Here is a 21,976-nt window from a genome sequence, read left to right as displayed (position 1 = left end):
TTGTTTAGCTTTTTATACAGCAGCTCTCCCGTTTGCAATTTCAGCAATCTGTTTGTTAGGGTCCATATTACTCTAGCAACCATGAATTGATTTGAATATGATATTGGAATATGAATTGGAGAGGCCTTAATAGAAAGATCAGTAATAAAGTGTAACAATAACAAGGGGTCAGTGACCCCCCTGGAGACAGGCAGAAGAAGAATGCAAATAGTTTAAAAACTATTAAAAATAAATTATGAAGACCAATTGAAAAGTAGTTTAGAATTGGCCATTATATAACATACTAAAAGTTAACTTAAAGGTAAACCACCCCTTCAATGCTTATTGTAAAGTGTATCTGGTATTTATTGGAACGCTTGCAGATAATATTCCTCTCTTTCCTGTTTAGCCCACACGGGAGGGATACCTGTCTTGTCTAGATATCTGGGCACAGTTTCTGGACTATCTAACAAACAAAATAAGGAACCGGCTTGAAGACAGAGATGCCATTATCGGCAGGTGAAGTTCAGGAGGGAAGGCTTTGCAGTGTGGCATGATCTTTAGCCTGGGTGTATGATTTTTAATGAACACCATTAAGTTCTAGAACTGGATTAATACCAAAGGAAAGTTTAGTGATTTACATGTTTTAAAGGACAACTTAACCCTAAAAACGAATGGCTAAAAATGCCATATTTTATATAATGATCTCATTGGACCAGGCGAAAGTTTGAGCTTGTCAATAGCAGCAATGATCCAGGACCTCATACTTATCACAGGGGGTCACCATCTTGGAAAGTGTCTGTGACACCCACATGCTCAGTGGGCTCTGAGCAGCTGTTGAGAAGCTAAGCTTAGGGGTCGTCACTAATTATCCAGCAGAAAATGAGGTTGGTCTGTAATATAAGCTGATGCTACAGGACTGATTATTAAATTCTGATGCTAATTGCACTGGTTTCTGTGCTGCCATGCAGTAATTATCTGTATTAATTACTAATCAGCCTTATATTGTGACATTTCTATTCTATGTGTACTGTATATTGTGAGTGGGTCCCTAAGCTCAGTAAGTGACAGCAGCACAGAGCATGTGCAGTGAATCAGCAGAAAAGAAGATGGGGACCTACTGGGGCATCTTTGGAGACACAGATCTTTACTGCTAAATGGCTGTGGTTGCCTTGGGCTGGTACAGAAGCACAAAACATAATATACAACATTTCTAGATACTTCTTTAGTTAGGCTTTAGTTCTCCTTTTAAAAGGGTGATTTCTTGACAGAAGCATTAAAGGACCAGCATGATAGGCCAAATGAATAATTTTTCCCAGTATAAAGCTTTTAATGTACCAATTCCTCCACTATATGAAATCTGTAATTGATTATTTTGGCTCTTTCTAGGTACGAGGATGCACTTGTTTTGCTTCTGAACGAGGTGCTGAACAGAATCCAGTTCCGTTACAACCAAACACAGCTAGAGGAGCTGGATGATGAGACTCTGGATGATGATGTAAGTTTGTGGGGGTCATGGCTGATATTTAGTAGAAGCATCATGTCAATGACTATGTATATGTGTTATGGTAGATTTTATCAGCATCAAAGTGGCCTTTCTGATGTTCCGCATGTGTTTTAAACAAATTCCACCAGTAGAACGGACAGTATGTAATGGGGCACAGCATGTGCATTGTGAACTATTGGGGGCCATATTGAAATTTAATTTGCATCTTACACATTCAGTTTATTTTTTCTGGGATAGGCTGGGACAGTAACACTTCATTTGTATTGCATTATCCCAGCTCTAGCAGAGATATTACTGACTTGATGTGCCTTTTTTTAATTAGGCCTGTGACCCCAGTTATTGCAGAGGGAAGCCAGCTTACCCTAATATTACATTATGGTATCTGGATAGATAATACCTGATAACTAAAAGTTTTAAAGCTGTGGGGATAGCCTTAACTTGTTGGCTCTGTTCTGCTGCGCAGTGCTTTGCCCTCAAAAAAGTTCTATACAAATAAAAATATACATTTGTACTTGGGCAGTCCATCATTTGCTGCTTTATGTGTGGCACCTTAAACACAGAGCAGCAGTTTAGGAATTCCTGCCGCTTCGTACATTGCCATTTTGCAGGTACAGGAATCCATTGACCTTAAATATTTCTCAGTTTTATATATAGACAGTTGCTGTATTTGATGGCTTTCATGCTAACATCATTGATCTTTTTGTCCCACAGCAGCAGACGGAGTGGCAGAGATACCTGCGGCACAGTCTGGAAGTAGTGGCCAAGATCATGGACTTGCTTCCTACTCATGCCTTCTCCAAACTGGTAATTTGTTTCACTTAAAGGAAAATTTACCCCCAAAATGAATACTTAGGCAAAAGATAGTTTATATCAAATGAAGTGGCATATGAAAGAATCTTACCAAACTGGAATATTTAAGTAAAAATTGCCCTTTTACATCTCTTGCCTTGAACCACCATTTTCTGATGGTCTGCGTGCTGCCTCAGAGATCACCTGACCAGAAATACTGCAGCTCTAACTGTAACAGGAAGAAGTGTTGAAGCAAAATACAGAACTCTCTGTTAATTGGCTCATGTGACCTAACAAGTACTGTATGGCTTATTTGGTATGTTTGTGAGTACAGTGAATCATATGACCCCAGGGGGTGGCCCTTATTTTTTAAAATAGCAATTTTCTATTTAGGATTACCCAATGGCACATACTAATAAAAAAGTGTATTATTATGAAAATGGTTTATTTATATGAAGCAGGATTTTACATATGAGCTGTTTTATGCAATATCTTTTTATAGAGACCTACATTGTTTGGGGGAAATACTTTTCCTTTAATCCTATTTACATTTGTGCTCAGGGGACTTATCCATATGTCAGCATTCAGCTTTTCCCTGCATGAATTCTGACTTATATTGACAGCACTTATTACTTATTATTGCAACAGCACTGAAATAACTGTAGATTGGGTCTGGGACTTAAAGGGGTCATTCATCTTTGAGTTTGAACTTTTAGGATGACATAGAGAGTTATATTCTGAGACCATTTGCAATTGGTTTTCATTTTTTATTATTTTTGGTTTTGAGTTATTTAGCTTTTTATTCAGTAGCTCTCGCAATTTCGGCAATCCCGTTGCAAGGGTTCAAATTACCCTAGCAACCGTGCATTGATTGGAATACGAAACTGGAACATGAATAGGAGAGACCTCAATAGAAATGAGTAATAACAAGCAGCAATAATAAATTGTAGCCATTTGTGTTGGTTTTTTTGGTTTTAGATGGTATCAGTGACCCCCATTTGAAAGCTAGAAAGAGTCAGAAGAAGGAAAATAATTAAAAAACTATAACAAAATAAATAATGTAGAAAAGTTGCTTAGAATTGTCTATTCTAGAATATACTAAAAGTTAACTTAAAGCTGAATTACCCCATTTATGAGGCAGAACTACTTGCCATCGTAATTCCTAGATTCATAGTAAAGAAGGTTGCCTCCTGTTTTTGTCCATATCACTCTCCATTCTAATTTCTCCAATTTTCGTGTTGTTCCTTATCTCCCTTACTACTCTTGATCTTACCAATCTATCCTGTTCTGCAGTCTTTTTTAATTTCGTTATTTTCCTCCAGTGCTCTACCCCATGGCACCTCCTTCATTTCAGTGCTCATTTTATGTCCCCACTACTATGATCTTGATTCCTGCTTTGCCCATTATGTGCCTTTTACCAGTTTTCCTCCGAATTGATCTTCAGTCTCTTGTTTTACTTTTATTACTCTTCTTTAGTCACTTGCTTCTCCCGTACCTTGAGTTTGCTGTGTCCCAAACAACTATGGAGAGCTTTCATAGTGTATGGAACGTTGTTTTTACCAATCTCCCACACTCTAGAAAGCCTATGAGGGGTTGAATTGAACACCAGCCCTATGCATTTAATTTGGCTAAAAGGGCATTTGTATTTTTTTTTTTTTTTTTATCTCAAGCCAGGATTTCTTAACTTAGAGCTTTTTACCCAAAGATGGGTCCCCATACTGTTTAGGTTGGTACTCCATATTCCACCTAAATAATGTAAAACTATTTCCTACTGTTAAACATTCGTAAACTAATTAAACAGATTAAAATAACAGGTTCTAATTCTTTAGTATGAAAGCTTTAACATCGCTTCTGCAAAATAACAGGTTCTAGTTCTTTAGTGTGAAAGCTTTAACATCGCTTCTGCAAAATAACTTGAGTCCCCCAAAAAAAAAGAAGGTTAAAGGAACAGTAACACCAAAATATTAAAATGTATCAAGGTAATTATATTTTAATGTACTGCTGCCCTGCACGGGTAAAAGTTCTGTGTTTGCTTTAGAAAGACAGAAGCTTCAGAAGCTGCTGTGTAGCCATGGGGGCAGCCATTCAAACTACATAAAAGGAGAAAAGGCTCAGGTTACATAGCACATAACCGATAAACACAATTATATTATAGAGAGCTTATCAATTACATACTTTGTAACCTGGGCCTTTTCTTCTTTTTTACAGCTTGAATGGCTGCCCCCATGGCTACACAGCAGCTTGTTTATATAGACTATAGTAGTACTTATCTGTTATCTACTGTGTATCCTGTGCTTGAATGGCTGCCCCCATGGCTACACAGCAGCTTGTTTATATAAACTATAGTAGTACTTATCTGTTATCTACTGTGTATCCTGTGCTTGAATGGCTGCCCCCATGGCTACACAGCAGCTTGTTTATATAAACTATAGTAGTACTTATCTGTTATCTACTGTGTATCCTGTGCTTGAGTGGCTGCCCCCATGGCTACACAGCAGCTTGTTTATATAAACTATAGTAGTACTTATCTGTTATCTACTGTGTATCCTGTGCTTGAGTGGCTGCCCCCATGGCTACACAGCAGCTTGTTTATATAAACTATAGTAGTACTTATCTGTTATCTACTGTGTATCCTGTGCTTGAATGGCTGCCCCCATGGCTACACAGCAGCTTGTTTATTTATATAAACTATAGTAGTCTTTCTGAAGCAAACACAGAACTTTTACCAATGCAGGGCAACAGTACATTACATTGTAAATACACATTCATTTTTGGTGTTACTGTTCCTTTAAGAACCACTGCTCTGCCCATCATGCTGCAGCTACTGAACTGAAAGCTACTTGCCCCTTCCAAATCAGAGCACAGTTGTCCTTCATTTTTTTTTCATTAACAGGTGACCATGAACTTCTGAACATTTTGGTATATTGCATTTGGTGTGTAAACAACTGACAATTGCTTAGACTCCTGGCTGGCCCACTAATCACATCCATCTATTCAAATATACATTTCCAATATAACTCTCAAGCTGAGAACCTTGAAGCGATACGGTCATCAAAATAAAAGGTTCCTTGTCCCTGTAAACAATCTGTAATAGTGGGGGTGGGGATCAGGAATTCCAGTTCTGATAGCTGTACGGGCCAAGTACACTGTTAGAATAGAGAAGTGTATTTTAGATCATTGTGTTGTCTTCTTCCTCTTGGGAAAATATGTGCCCCCCCCCCCCCCCAGAATGTTTATTAAAATGCATTGTACCATAAATGTGGCAATGTATTTTATCATCTTTGAATATAGTAGGGCCATTGTACAGTGGCAATACTATTAACAGATACCCATAAATACCCAAGAAATCCTGAGAATCCTGTTGTTTCACACCACCTGTGTGCCCACATGCCTTCAATGCTATCAGAGACCTGCAGAGATTTTGTTTTTCATTTATATAGTGCCAACATATTCTGCAACATTTACAGAGATTGTACATCATTTACATAAGTTCCTTCCCCAGTGGAGCTTACAGTTTCCAACACACACGCACTTTGGCCAGTTTAAAGAGGAACTATCTAAATATATTAATTAATATAAGCTTCAGCATACTGAAATAAGAAACTTTGTAAATACAATCAATTATATATTCTGCGTCATTTCTGAAATAATCAAGTTGATCTTCACTATCAGCATCTGTTTCTCTTCATTCTGTCTTCATTCAGCAGTTGGGTGTCATTTACCTTTAGATCAAATATCTTATTGGGGGGGGGGGGCTCCTTTCCTTGAAGATAAATTAGAGCTCACCGAAATAACGGATTCCAGTACAAACAAAATCTAACAAAGTAACTGCCTTTTGCACAAATCCTGCATGTAGAGAGACATGATGTCTGGTGATTTTAATAGAGTTAAAGCTCTAATACATCTTCTAGGCAAAAGGAGCCTCCCTATAAGATATATTGGATCTAACTGTCAATGATTATCTGACACTCAACTCCTTCATGAAGAGAAACAAATGCTGAGAGAGGGTTAATGAAGATTAACTTTATTATTTTCCAAAACCGTACATAATTTTTAATTGATTGTGTTTAGAAAACGTCTTATTTCTCCATGTCGGCTTGGGGGACACAGGAGACAGTGGGTATAGCTAATGCCACTAGGAGGCAGGACACAACAGAATAAGAAATGTGACTCCTCCTCCACTGGCTATACCCCCAGCAGTAGGCAGACAGTGACGTCACCGGTCCTTCCGGTTTTTCCCTGCATTGCGAGACACACAGAGCTGCACGGGGGACACAGGCTTCCGTGGGCTGTACTCCCGATGCGTTCCTGACACCAGCACTGACTTCTGGTTCCTTCCCCCTGGCTATCCCACAGCAGGGGCATCCACAGCAAGTATTATAAAAATAAAATACAATACGCTTGGGCTCAACATGTCTGAGGGAGCTAGCGAGGGCATTTTCTCCAGGGGATCCTCAGCCTCTGTAAAATACCTGGCCTGCGCCAAATGCCGCAATAGGCTGCCAGGGGGGCCACAAGGAACCCCTATGTTCCAGATGTAAACCAACCACGCAATTTTCTGATTCCCCAAGCCATGCTCCCCCCCTGGTGGAACAGGCCCCCCCAAGGGGACGCCCCTACAAACCAGGCAGAGGCCTCAGTCTCAGGCCCCAGTCTCTGGGCAAGATCTATTACACATAAAACCATGCTGGCACACACTCATAGTATTAGGATTTGCTATAAAGTCCAGTATCTTATCCTTTATCAACCCTTCAAAAAGCTTTCCTACCACTGACATCAGACTAACTGGCCTATAGTTTTGAGGCCGAGAACAGGATCCTTTTTTGAATAGAATAGATGCACCACATTAGCAATTCGCCAGTCTCTCTGCACTATGCCAGACCTCAATGAATCCTGTAGAATTAAGTAAAGAGGTTTAGCAATCACAGAGCTTAGCTCGCTAAGTGCCCTGGGATGAATACCATCTGGCCCCAGACCTTTGTTTATCTTAACATGTTTTAGTCTCTTGAATTTCCTCATGTGTGAACCATGCATGATTAGTTGTATTACTAGAATTGGCACTATTAAGAAGGAACCCTTCATTAACTGGTTCCTCATTGGTGTAGACGAAAAATATAAATTCAGAATCTGCGCTTTTATTTTGTTTTCATCAACCAGCTGACCCCTCTGATACTAAAAGTCCCATCCCTTCCTCCTTCATTTTTTTTAATATTAATATATTTAAAAAATAATTTTGGATTCTTTTTACTGCTTGCTGCAATATCCTTTTCCATATCAATTTTAGCTTGCCTTATAGCTTCTTTGCATGATTTATTGGCCTCCTTGTACCTAATAAATGATTCAGCTGTACCAGCTAACTTGAAAGCCTTAAAAGCACGTCTTTTCTTACCCACCTCAACACCAACACTTCTATTGAACCAAAAATGTTTTGCTTTGCAACATCGTTGCTTGCTTACAAGGGGAATATACTGACATGTATATTTATTAAGCAGCATTTTAAAGACTTCCCATTTTTGTTCCATGTTTAACCCTGTGAAAAGCATTTCCCTCTAAATATGTTGCAGAGATGCCCTTATACTGTTAAATCATGTCTGAAATTTAGTGTTTTAGTTACTCCCTTATAGAATTGCTTCTGCAACAGAATCTCAAAGAAGTCCATGTTATGATCACTATTCCCTAAATGCTCATCCACACAAATGCTAGAGATGATTTCAGTATTATTAGTTATTACAAGGTCCAAAAGTGAGTTATTCCTGGTAGGTTCTTGAACGAGCTGGAATAAAAAGTTGTTATTCAGCATATTTACAAACCTACTAGCTTTTTCTTTCTTGGCAACCCCATTACCCCAGTCAATGTCTGGATAATTGAAGTCACCCATAGCAACAACTTGACCCAGCTGTGAAGCCGCTTGTATCAGCAAGAGTAGCTGGGCTTCATACTCATCACTTACTTAGCCACGAGGTGGTTTATAGCATACACCAATGATAATTCTTTTTGTTACCTTTTGCCCAGTCAAAATCTCTACCCAGAGGGATTCTACACCTTCACCAGTGCCAGCTATTGTTATTTCTTTAGTGCATGGCTTTAATTCAGGCTTTACATACAAACACACTCATCCACCCTTTTTTATCACTCTGTCCCTCCTAAAAAGGGTGTAACCATTTAAATTCACAGTCCAGTTTCATGTTTCATCCCACCAGGTCTCAGTGATACCAATTTTATCATAATTTTTAGAGCATGCAATTAATTCTAGGTCTCCCATTTTGCCTGACAAAATCTATGCATTTGCCAGCATACAGCGGAGGTTACTACTTTTACTTTTGAAATTACTTAGTGGAGAATTATATGTTAAGTTAGTATTATTCTGTTTTCCTTGTAACAGAGGGACCTCCTTAGCTGGTAAACTGTATGCCCCCCCTCACTCCTCCCCCATGACCCTTACTAACCCCACTGCCCCATCTACCCTAGCTTCCCCATAAGCTTCCCCATAATTCTTTATCTCATGCCCCCCCTTGCCTAGTTTAAACACTCCTCCAGCCTCTTAGCCATTCTTTCTCCTAGCACAGTGGACCCCCTTCCATTGAGGTGCAAAATGTCACAACCGTATAGGTTGTACCCCAAGGAAAAATCAGTCCAGTGCTCTAGGAACCCAAACCCTTCCTTCCTACACCAAGACTTGAGCCACGCATTTAGCTCCCTAAACTCCTGCTGTTTTCCTAAACCTGCACGTGGCACGGGCAAAATTTCAGAAAAGATGACATTGGAAGACCTTTCCCTGATCTTAGAGCCTAGATCCCTGAAATCTAAGGTCTTCCATCTACCATTTATTTTGTCATTAGTACCGATATGCACGAAGACCGTTGGCTCGTGCCCAGCCCCACCCAATAGTTTGTCTACCCGATCAACCACATGCTGAACCCTGGCACCAGGTAGACCGCAAACTGTTCGGTTGTATCGAACCGGACGACAGATAACCCTATCCACTTTCCTAATAATGGAGTCCCCTACAACCACAATCTGCTTAGGCCTGACTCTCCTCCCCACCACTACTAGAGAAACTGGTCTCCCAGCTGTTGGAGAGATCAGCCCCATCTAGAATTGCCAATCTGGAGTTCATACTCCCATCATCATCACGCAATCTGGCAAATTTGTTGTGATGTATAAGCTCCGGATCAGCCTCCGTTTTCCTTTTGCCCACCTTAGATTTTCTAACGGTCACCCAGCTAGCTGCCTCAATATCCTACTGCTGTTCCCTCCAAACTATCTGACCGGCTAGGTCCTACTCGGTGAGCAAGAGACTCCTTTCAAGATTGTCAATTGATCGTAGTGTTGCAATTTGTTGCTCTAGTGCTCTAACTCGAGCCTCCAGAGTAGCAAGTTGCTCACAACCACCACAGAGGTAAGCATTTTGGATCTCTTTTCCAAATTACTTGGAAGACCGTTTTTCTCCTGGCAATAGCCTCGGCCAGAAGCGTTTCGGAACTCACCGCACCATCCTGCAAGTCACCCTTCCTCATCTTTCACCACGATAGAGCGGTCCGCCGCACCGTACCGTCTTTCCTGCCAAAGGTGGTTTCGGCCTTCCACTTAAATCAAGAGATCACCATTCCAACATTCTGCCCTTCGCCCTCCAATCCAAAGGAGGTGACACTGCATACTCTCGACCCAGTCAGAGCTCTCAAATTTTACCTACACAGAGTTCAGAATATCCGCAAGTCGGATGCACTGTTCATCCTCCCTTCTGGACCTCGACAGGGTATGCCAGCAGCTAAATCTTTTGTCTCCAGATGGATAAAACAAGCCATACAAAAATCCTACATAGCACAGGGTCAAGCTCCACCTGTTAGAGTTAAGGCTCACTCCACTAGAGGGATGAGCACATCCTGGGCCTCCAGAAATCAGGCATCAGCTGATCAGCTATGCAAAGCGGCCACGTGGACTTCCATCCACTCATTCACAAAATGTTATCACTTTGATACTTTTTCGGAATCTGACGCACTCTTCGGCAGGAAGCTTCTCCAGGCTGCCGTGGCTACTTCCTCATAGGCCTATCCTTCCCGCCCTGAGGATAGGGGACAGCTTTGGGACATCCCCACTTTCTCTTGTGTCCCCCAAGCTGACATGGAGAAAAGGAGATTTTGTATACTCGCCGTTATATCTCTTTCTCTTCAGTCGCTTGGGGGACACAGGACTTCCCTCCCCGGATGGAGGCCCTCTCTGTCCGTCTGACATGTTACTGGTTATAGCCAGTATGTTCAAGTTATAAGTTATAGGTCATTATTCTCTACTTAGTACTACTTTGGTAAAAACTGAATTCGGCTTCGCCTACTGCTGGGGGTATAGCCAGCGGAGGAAGAGTCACCTTTCTTATTCTGTAGTGGCATTAGCTATTCCCACTGTCTCATGTGTCCCCCAAGCGACTGAAGAGAGAGAGAGATTTAATGATGAGTTCACAACATCTCCTTTTCAGTGCACTGAAGGTGAAGATTAAATTTTCATTTTCACGATAGTTCCCCTTTAAGCTGCCTGAACATAAGAACCCGCTGTTGGTAATAATTGCTATTCCAATGTTTTCTTCTCTGGATTTTTTTTTCTCTAACAGTTTGCAGCACTGCAGGAAAACCTTAATGTGTACTTGGGACTCCAGCGGTGTTTAGTGACAAATGGAAATGGTATGTGTATCCTTCCTGCCCATTAACAAAATGCCTCCACGGTACTGTATATCCTCCTTTTGCACAAATTAAAGACACACAGACGTACTTGTTGTTAGATAGGGTTTGACTACTGCCTGTCTTTCCCCTTACAGATCAACGGCTGAATGTTACAGCAGAGAATGACTGCCGTCGGTTGCACTGCTCTCTTCGAGACCTTAGCTCCCTTCTGCAGGCTGTGGGCAGGCTCGCTGAGTACTTCATTGGAGACATGTTTGGGGCTCGGTTTAATGATGCACTTACTGTTGTAGAGAGGTGAATAATGAACTAGATTGATTTATTTATTTATTTATTTATTTTACTAGCGTGGCATCTTTTACTCTTGGACATCACTCTTTGCTATTAAATGAGAACTAAAGCCTAACTAAAGAAGTAGCTAGAAATGTTGTACATTATGTTTTGGGCTTCTGTACCAAGGCAACCATAGCCCTTTAGCAGTGAAGATCTGTGTCTCCAAAGATGCCCCAGTAGCTCCCCATCTTCTTTTCTGCTGATTCACTGCACATGCTCTGTGCTGCTGTCACTTACTGAGCTTAGGGATCCACTCACAATATACAGTACACATAGAATAGAAATGTCACAATATAAGGCTGATTAGTAATTAATACAGATAATTACTACATGGCAGCACAGAAACCAGTGCAATTAGCATCAGAATTTAATAATCAGCAAACCTGTAGCATCAGCTTATATTACAGGGGAAGCTCATTTTCTGCTGGATAATTAGTAACGACCCCTAAGCTTAGCTTCTCAACAGCTGCTCAGAGCCCACTGAGCATGTGAGTGTCACAGACACTTTCCAAGATGGTGACCCCCTGTGACAAGTTTGAAGTCCTGGATCATTTCTGCTATTGAGAAGTTGAAAATTTAGGCTGGTGCAATAAGTTCAGTGTATAAAATATGGCATTTTTAGCCACATAAATTTTTAGGGTTTAGTTCTCCTTTAGTACTATCTGTCCTACTCTTCTATGCTTCCATATGTTAGGCCTGTGTGCAAAGCAGATGATGTTCCGTTAGATTTCTAATCATATAGTTATATTTTATAATTCACCATAGAATATGAAATCCTTGTCTTTATGTAGTTGTAGGTATTTAGACATGTGCAGTAAACGGCTGAATCTTTTGACTGGACAATAAATATCACATGAAATTTGCCCAAGCAGTTCATGTACCTTATCATTATTTATTTATATAGTGCCGACAAGATTTACAGTGCTTTACTTTCGTTATAACAATCAGGGAATAAATGGTGGATAACAAACAAGGGTTTACAGTGTACAATAGGATTAGAGGACCCTACAACGTAGAGTTTACAAAGTAAAGGTTAGGGTACAATTGAGAACTTAGGATTTTAAAACAATTTTGTGATTTTTGATACAGCAACGATAAGGTACAGTGAATAAGCTTCTTTAAGTGGGTCTTTAAAGGGATCCTGTCATCGGAAAACATGTTTTTTTCAAAACGCGTCAGTTAATAGTGCTGCTCCAGCAGAATTCTGCACTGAAATCCATTTCTCAAAAGAGCAGATTTTTTTATATTCAATTTTGAAATCTGACATGGGGCTAGACATATTGTCAATTTCCCAGCTGCCCCTGGTCATGTGACTTGTGCCTGCACTTTAGGAGAGAAATGCTTTTTGGCAGGCTGCTGTTTTTCCTTCTCAGTGTAACTGAATGTGTCTCAGTGGGACATGGGTTTTTACTATTGAGTGTTGTTCTTAGATCTACCAGGCAGCTGTTATCTTGTGTTAGGGAGCTGCTATCTGGTTACCTTCCCATTGTTCTGTTGTTAGGCTGCTGGGGGGGGGGGAAGGGAGGGGGGTGATATCACTCCAACTTGCAGTACAGCAGTAAAGAGTGATTGTTTAACAGAGCACAAGTCACATGACTTGGGGCAGCTGGGAAATTGACAATATGTCTAGCCCCGTGTCAGATTTCAAAATTGAATATGTTTGTTCTTTTAGAAATGGATTTCAGTGCAGAATTCTGCTGGAGCAGCACAATTAACTGATACATTTTGTATTTTTTTTCCCCATGACAGTATCCCTTTAAGGAGCGTTTGAAATTTTGGAAAGAAGGAGAAAGTCTGACAGCTCAAGGCAGAGAGTACCAGAGAAAAGCAGAAGCCAGAGAGAAGTCTTGTAGACCAGAATAGGCAGAAGTGATGAGAGGAGAAGTGAGGCGAAGATCAGAAGCAGAGAGAAGGTTGTGTGAAGGAGTATATTTGGAGATCAGAGATGACATTTAGGGAGGGGCTTTATTGTTAAGGGCCTTGAATGTGAGTGTTAATAATTTGAATTTGAGGAGATTGGGAGCCAGTGAAGGGACATACATATGGGAGCAGCGGATGTTGAGCGGTGAGATAGATGAATGAGTCTAGCAGCCGCATTTAGAACAGATTAGAATTGTGAAAGGTGACTTGTTGGAATAGCTGAGACAAGTAGGTTGCAGTAATCAAGGCGGGAGATAAGAGACTGGATAAGTGTTTTGTATGATTCTGAACTGAGATATGATCTTATTCGGGCAATGTTGCACAGTTGAATACGACTTTGCCAGTGTTTGGATGTGTGATGGAAAAGACAGATGCGAGTCTAGTATAACTCCTAGGCAGCGTGCCTGTGTGGTGGAAAGAAAGGTGGTGGTGTTTACTGTGAGTGATATCTGAAGGACAGGGGAAGAGAGATAGTCTGTAAATTGGGAAAGGACAGAAGGAGGGAGATTAGGATTAGACAAATAGATGTGGGTGTCATCAGCATAAAGGTGATACTGAAGTCCAAATGACTGAATATGTTTTCCTAACGAAGCAGTATAGAGCGAGAACAGCAGAAGGACTCGAACAGAGCCTTTAGGAACTCCGACAGAGAGAGGGAACGTAGTAGAAGTCGAGTTAGAGAAGGCAACTTTAAAGGAACGGTCAGACAAATAAGATGTAAACATGAAAGAGCAGTGTAACAAATGCCAGCTGAGTATAGAATGTCTAGGAGGAGTGGGTGGTCAACTGTGTCAAAGGCTGCAGAGAGATCTAGATTTTGTAGAATCATACAATAAATAAAGAACTTACTGCTTCCTTTTCTAATCTGGTATATCCTATGTGAAAAGCTTAGGAACAGGTTAGGTGAAATTACAGTTCACTCCAGGTGAGAAACAAAGAGGAAGTCATTCTTCCACACCACTATTACCTGATCTCTTAAAGGGGAAATGGAAATGCAAAAAGCTCTTCAGGTTTCCACAGCTATATGATAAAAACTGCCTAAAGAAACATTAACATCAAAAAATAAATGTTTTAAAGGAATGACAACATAATGTAGTGGTACCATATGTAAAACAGGTGCGTTTGCTTCAGAAACACAATGATAGTTGATAGAAACAAGCTGCTGTGCTGTGTAGCCATGGGGGCAGCCATTTAAGCACAGGATACACAGTAGATAACATAAGTAGTACTATAGTTTATATAAACAAGCTGCTGTGTAGCCATGGGGGCAACCATTCAAGCACAGGATACACAGTAGATAACAGATAAGTACTACTATAGTTTATATAAACAAGCTGCTGTGTAGCCATGGGGGCAGCCATTTAAGCATAGGATACACAGTAGATAACAGATAAGTTCTGAAGAATCCTATTGTATTCTACAGAGCTTATGTTGTCTGCTGTGTATCCTGAACATTTTCTCCTTTTTCAGTTTGAATGGCTGCCCCCATGGCTACACAGCAGCTTTTATTTTATATAAACTATAGTAGTGTTTCTGGAGCAAACACACCAAGGCAGGGCAACAGTACATTATATTTTTTTTACTGTAAATGAAAACCGTTAATATTTCTTTAAGAGTTGCCGGGTAAGGCCAGATGATGCTGTCTGCCAGCATAGCATTGTTATTTATTTTGGGGCTGCTATTTGATCTACACTGCTCCACTTGTTGTATATCAGGCAGAGTGGAAAGGTCGGCGTGATCTGACAGGTTAAAGGATAAACACAGTACTTTTTAGGATACCTTGGGACACGGGAACTGTCCATGGGATTGATATCTATAGTAGCAGGACAATGGAAAATGATATCAAGACTGATCTGGTTTGAGCCGGACACTCCTTGCCTTACTTATACCCTCTCCATATACCCTTCAGTCTTTTTCCAGTATGGCCTTACCCATGGGAGACCCATCTACTCTCTACAGGCAGGGCAAAACTCTGCATCCTCTATGATGGGATTCTGCATCTATTTTATGTTTTAGTGTGTCTTGTTGTTTCATAGGAAAATGCATAGGGCCCTAGATGCATGGTATTGGTATTTTGCTTCTACAGTGCAAAGCGAACTTTCTAAATTCCTTTGTGTCTTTTTTTTCTCAGGTTGGTTGAAGTCACTTTATATGGCTCTCGAATTAAACTGTATAACATGGAGACTGCGGTGCCATCTGTGCTGAAACCAGACCTCATTGATGTGTGAGTATAATATCTGGTGTAAAAGGGGGCTACATTTTGTTTAGCACCTCTCTCATTTACCAAATTGGCAGCCCAGACAAGGATATAAGGAGGGAAAAAGCAATTTGCCTTAGTATTTCCATTAAAGGGGTTGTTCACCTTCCAACACTTTTTTTCAGTTAAGTTGGTTTCAGATAGTTCAACAGAAATACAGACTTTTTCCAATCACCTTCTATTTGTGACCGTTTTCCTAATATTAAAGTGTAAAGTCTATTTTTTAACCTTCTAAAGCAGCTCTAGGAATGTAGGGGGGTCACCGACTCTCTAAGGGTCAGTCCACACAAGCAGATTCAGGGAGATTTATTAATTAATCGCCTCTTCTTCTGGGTGACAATCTCCCCAAACTGCCTCCGCTTCTCTTCCCGTCCCTCGTGAGGCGACTTCGGAAAACGAAGTGCCACGTGTGCTTTAGTTCAGGCAACTTTTCATTATAGCGGACAGGAAGACACGCAAAGGCAGTTCGAGGAGATTGTCGCCCAGAAGACGAGGCGATTAGTCGCCATGCGACTAAATCTCCCTGAATCTGCTTGTGTGGACTGACCCTAAACTGTTCTAAATTGATACATTAGTTGATACATTTCTTATCTTTGTCCCTGCTGAGCAGAATCTCTGGGTTTCATTACAGGCAGCTGTTAGAATTGATACAATAGTTGCTAATACTCCAGAGATGCTGCTGAGAAATTTATCAGCTAAGGGGCAGATTTATCAAGGATCGAATTGAAAATTTTAATTAGAATCTAAGAATTTTTTTTATGGTCAAAACTGTCAAATTTGACCAGGGAGTTATTCAAATTTGATACGAGTTGATTTCAAATTCGACTATTCACGTAAAACCTGCCGGATTGCTGTTTGAGACAATTGGAGAGGTCCAGGGATCAATTTGGAGCTATTTGCAGCCTTCCTGACATTCAAGTTTTTTGGAGAATGTTTTCGAGTCGGTTCAATTCATCCGAGTTTTAACAATTTGATTTTATTAATAAATTTAGATTTTGGAAGAACAATCTGAAAACAACTCAGATGAAAAAGTGTTTGGAAAAAAATAGGGCAAAACCAATAAAGACATTTTAGAGGCTGTGGTCTTGGTGTAATGGGAAATGGGAATTCATTTGAGTATAATGTTTAATTACTATATAACGTTGGCTTTAGTGTTTTGTGAACTAGTTTTCAGTTATGTTGGTGCCCATGGCTAGTTCATTAGAATAGGGATGTCCAACCTATGGCCCTCCTGCTGTTATTGAGCTAAATCTCTTCTTATTCTGGAACATGTTGGAAACTGGACAGCCACATCCAGTGACAGAAATATCCGCTGAAGGAGTATAAAAATTATAGTAAAATATATGGGAGGAGAATTGAAATGTGCATTTAGCGACGTAAGGTACATCTTGCAGAAGAGTATGGTAGTATATGCTGAATGGTTGTGATTTCCTCATATTGGAGTCATCTTTGGGAGACAATTGGGGAAATAATTTCCTCCATGATATTTGCAAGATAATGGATCATGTTCAAAAGGAGACTGATCAGGTCTTGTAAAAGTACAAATAAGTGAAGAAAGGATATCGGCTGATCAGTTTACAATTAAAGTTCTTGCTTCTATAGGTTTGAGAGGAATCTTAATGTTTTCTGAGAGTAGTACCTGACCTTTATTATAGGGAATGTGCATCCAAATAATGAACTTATTTTTTTTGTTTTGAAATTGCAACTGCAGAAAGTTTTATCTGTCCTTTTCTCTTCACTGCTTGCCTGACTACAGAAACTGTGCAGTCTAAAGCTGGCCATAGATGCAAAGATCTGATCGTACGAATCATCGTACGATCGGACTTTCTCATCTCCCGACCCGCCACTAACCATTCAGATCAAAGTCTTACCAGTCAGATTAGTTAAAGAACAGATCAGCAATGTTCTGCCCCTGACAGCAATCGTACGATATCTATGTCCAACCAAAGCTAGTGACAGTGTCCCACTGAAAATCGTACGATCGGCAATACACGCAGAGATATTATCGGCAGCCGACAGAAATGTTCTAACCTGTCCGATCGGCCAAACGACCGATCTCCGCCGGACGAAAAATGTCAGGACTCTCCACACACGGTCCGAAAATCGTACGAATCCTCGATTCGTACGATCAGATCTTTGCGTCTATGGCCAGCTTAATTCCCACAGTGCATTGTCTACACCTTTTCTTCCCCTTCTTTGGTTCAAAATAATACAGAGCATTCAAGGCATTATAGGCAATAAAGTCTTATCTGCTGGAGAGCTCTACATTGTTTCACTTGGACATAGTCCGAATGAGCAGTGCAAAGGAGAGGCCGCTACCAGTGTTTGAGTTTCAAATAAAAAGGTCCTGCGGTGCTGTGCTTTTGAATTTAAACTCTTGTTCATTCTGCCTGGTAGACATGCCCAGTCCTTGGCAGCGTTACAAGCTTACTCTCATTGGCTGGCTCGTTACTACAGTGAGGTGCAGAGGCAGAACCCTGAGCAGTTCATCTCTATCATCTCTACTGCTATGGAGGCTTTGCCTCCCCTTATCAGCACCAAGGTGAGAAATAAGTCTAGGGCATTCTTACTGGCTGGATAGCACATTCTAACTGGTATATTCAGAGTAGTATATGATGCTATTCTGCCCTTTCTCCCACAAGGTACAAGAAAAGTTGCTGCTGTCTGCATGCCATCTGCTTGTGTCAATAGCCACAACTGTACGGCCGATGTTCCTTCTTAACATTCCATCTGTCCAGAAGGTGTTCAGCCGTGTCACAGACAGCTCAGCACAGCGGCTCCCAGAAGAGGTAAGAGAAGGGGGTTTGTATGAAGAGAGACCATGCTCGCAGAAAATGTGTGTGTTTGCAGACAGCCTCAATTTATTTTATGGGAATCATTTTTTTCCCTTTTGTTAATGTTTTGTTTTAAACGAAAGTGTACCTGTTTATTTGGTTAAGGCTGTGCCGTGTAGAACCTTGGAGCAACCAAACAGTGTCGTTTATAACCAGCGTACAGAGATACAGACACAGAGCCTCTGCCATCACTGGGCTCATAGACCAGAGTATTAATTGTTTAGTGGGGCTGTCATCCTTTGGCCATTGTAGTGTTTGCAACTTACAATATGGATTAGAAGAGACCCATTTATAATAATGATGATGCGCTAGCAAAAATAATTATAAAAGTTAAAAAAAAAACTTTTATTAGGACATGTATAGCTTAACGCGTTTCATGCCAAATGTGTTCAGGATTCGGCCTTTTTCAGCAGGATTTGGATTTGGCTGAATTCTTGTGCCTGGCCGAACCGACTCCTATTTTGCATATGTAAGTTAGGGGCGGGTAGGGAAATCGCATGACTTTTCGTCACAAAAGAAGAATTTTTTCCACTTTTTCCTTTCCTGCAAATGCAAATTAGAATTCGGATTCAGTTCGGTATTCGGCCGAATCTTTCACCAAGGATTCGGGGTTTCAGACAAATCCCAAAAAGTGGATTCGGTGCATCCCTATAAAATATATCATGCAAAATGTATCGAAATCCAAGAAAAGTACATCAAACAGACTCTAAACCACTAGCCAATCAAGATAAAATATATCATACTAGATTTATCCAATCAGCGTAAAGTGCATCCAACAGACCTTAGACCAATGGCAATTCACTGGATAAACAATAACCAATAAAGATGGATGTTCTTATCTATGTCGGTTATTGTTTATCCACTCAATTGCCATTGGTCTAAGGTCTATTGGATGCACTTTACTCTGATTGGAGAAATCTGGTATGATGTATTTTATCTTGATTGGCTAGTGGCTTAGGGTCTGTTTGATGTACTTTTCTTGGATTGGATACATTTTGTATGATGTATTTTATCTTCATTGCCCCTTTAAAAAGGATGTACAAGGGGGGTTACTCTCTAAGTTTATACTTTTTTACTTAAAGGGATACTGTCATGGGAAAAAAAAAAAATTTCAAAATGAATCAGTTAATAGTGCTGCTCCAGCAAAATTATGCACTGAAATCCATTTCTCAAAAGAGCAAGAGATTTTTTTATATTCAATTTTGAAATCTGACATGGGGCTAGACATATTGTCAATTTCCCAGCTGCCCCAAGTCATGTGACTTGTGCTCTGATAAACTTCAATCACTCTTTACTGCTGTACTGCAAGTCGGAGTGATATCACACCCCTCCCTTTCCCCCCCAGCAGCCAAACAAAAGCACAATGGGAAGGTAACCAGATAACAGCTCCCTAACACAAGATAACAGCTGCCTGGTAGATCTAAGAACAACACTCAATAGTGAAAACCCATGACCCACTGAGACACATTCAGTTACATTGAGAAGGAAAAACAGCAGCCTGCCAGAAAGCATTTCTCTCCTACAAGTCACATGACCAGGGACAGCTGTGAAATTGACAATGTCTAGCCCCATGTCAGATTTCAAAATTGAATATAAAAAAATCTGCTCTTTTGAGAAATGGATTTCAGTGCAGAATTCTGCTGGAGCAGCACTATTAACTGATTCATTTTGAAAAAAATTTTTTTTCCCATGACAGTATCCCTTTAATTGTAGGAACAGAGACACACACCACTATTCCCTTATTCATTGTAGTGTTTGCTTCACCCTATGGTCAGGACCAAGGATTTATCAGTTGCTGCATAGATGTGCTGACAAGTTGTATATTTCAACCAAGTAAATGGAGTTTCTCTCCCTCCTTAGGCTCAGGTACTGCTTTGTCGTGCTCTTTCCAATGTCTTGCTGCTGCCATGGCCCAATGTCCCTGAAGGGGAGCAGCAATGGGCCGAACGCTCCAGCCATCACTCCAATTTGTTGAATGCCCTGACCAGAGATTACAGGCTGCTGAAAGGCAGCTCCCTCCCACAGAGAAAGGGGCAGCTGGAAGCCAGTGAGTACTTTTATACCGTATACTCTGCTTATTGCACTATTTTTCCATCTATTAAATGGGTTGTATTAATTCCGAACACTTTTTTTTCAGTTAAGTTGTTTTCAGATTGTTTACAAAAAATAAAGACTTTTTTTTTCAAATTGCTTTCCATCTTTTTTTTCGGTTTTCCAAAATGGAAGTTTAAAGTTTAATGTTCGCATCTCTGGTGTTCAAGTCTGGCAACTCAGTGATCCAGGTGCGGAACTATTACAATTTTTCAACATTAGTTGATACAATTAGTTGATCCATTTCTCAGCAGCATCTGTGGAATATTAGAAACTATTGTATCAATTCTAAGAGCTGCCTTTAATGAAACCCATGAAATCCGTTTAGCCGGGCAAGAAGTGTATCAATTTAAAACCGTTAGAAGTCGGCGACCCCTCCTCACAGAGCTGCTTCTGAAAGACATAAGGAGGTGAAAAATGAACCTTTACATTTCAATGTTAGAAAAACTGTCACAAATGTAAAATAGAAAGTAATAGAAAAAAAGTCTCTATTTCTGGTAAACAATCTGAAAACAACTAAACTTAAAAAAAGTGTTTGAAGGGGAACAGCCCCTTTAATAACTCCAGGACTTTATGATGTTCTTTCTTGCTGCATCTTCATTTGCGCTCTCGTTCTGTCCCACACACCTTCTTACTAATTTACTTTCTCCATTTACTTTCATAGCGAAACGAGTGATCTGTCAGACCCTTGGGGTCCTTCGGGACATTGTGGAGAATATCTCTGGAGAGGGCACAAAGTCACGACAAATCTGTTACCAGTCTCTACAGGAGTCTGCTCAGCTGTCTCTTACCCTCTTCCCTGCTTACATCCACCAGTCAGGTAACTACAGGTTTACTGTTGCTGTGATCAGACCTGGACTGTTGATGTAGAAACTTCTTTAAGCAACATGTGCTGTTTGTTGACCAAGTGTGGGCTTTTTTTGCTCTTGTTTTTTTGTGTTCTTTGTGTACATTAAATGCCAGGGCATAATTCGAACCTCAGTCCAGAGTCTGTAGTGAGAAGAGTGGGAGTATAAAATACCATCTCAGCTAGTCAGGAACAGCGAATACCTGTGGCTGTGGTTGGGCCTGTTCAAGATCAACATGCAGTTTCAGCAACCATTTCTTCCAAAGATCCTTGGTAAATATCGCAGGTTAAAAATATCGGCCAAATAAAAATGCTGCTCTTGCGTAAGCCACTAGTGTGACCTCATGGCCAAATCCTTTATAAATGGAATTTTGGACAACCACACAAGCGGCCATAGCGCACATGCACCTGCCATTCAGCTCATAGACCAGATTATGCTGTACTATAGAAGAAATTTGATCGTGATTGGCCCCTCTTGAAGAGGGGGGCTTTTCACATAATGAAAGAAATTGTATTTTTAGAGTTTTAAATCTTCTGCAATTCTGGTTAGGGATGCACAGAATCCACGATTCCTTTTTCAGCTGGATTCTGCCAAATCGAAGTGCTTGGCCAAACTGAATCCTTGACGTGACTGATTAAAGAAAACTTTACCCCCATAATGAATATTTAAGCAACAGATCAAACTGGTATATATATTTGAGCAAATATTGCCCTTTTACATCTGTTGCCTTGAACCACCATTTAGTGATG

General features: G+C 40.5%; 1 protein-coding gene across 2 annotated transcripts in view; it reads left to right on the top strand.

The window, feature by feature from the left end:
* xpo6.S (exportin 6 S homeolog) overlaps positions 1–21,976 on the top strand; it is a 54,751-nt gene that overhangs the window by 21,024 nt on the left and 11,751 nt on the right. For both annotated transcript variants that reach the window (XM_041577841.1, NM_001095136.1), the window contains 10 exon segments: positions 389–498; positions 1,369–1,477; positions 2,198–2,290; positions 10,878–10,947; positions 11,082–11,241; positions 15,329–15,421; positions 17,852–17,996; positions 18,097–18,243; positions 20,149–20,335; positions 21,044–21,199. In XM_041577841.1, coding sequence (XP_041433775.1) covers positions 389–498; positions 1,369–1,477; positions 2,198–2,290; positions 10,878–10,947; positions 11,082–11,241; positions 15,329–15,421; positions 17,852–17,996; positions 18,097–18,243; positions 20,149–20,335; positions 21,044–21,199 — 1,270 coding nt within the window.

The sequence above is a fragment of the Xenopus laevis genome, chromosome 9_10S (assembly GCF_017654675.1).
Source record: "Xenopus laevis strain J_2021 chromosome 9_10S, Xenopus_laevis_v10.1, whole genome shotgun sequence".
Taxonomy (NCBI): Eukaryota; Metazoa; Chordata; class Amphibia; order Anura; family Pipidae; genus Xenopus; species Xenopus laevis.
Note: the sequence above shows the minus strand (reverse complement) of the source record. Positions and strands in the feature narration are given on the sequence as shown.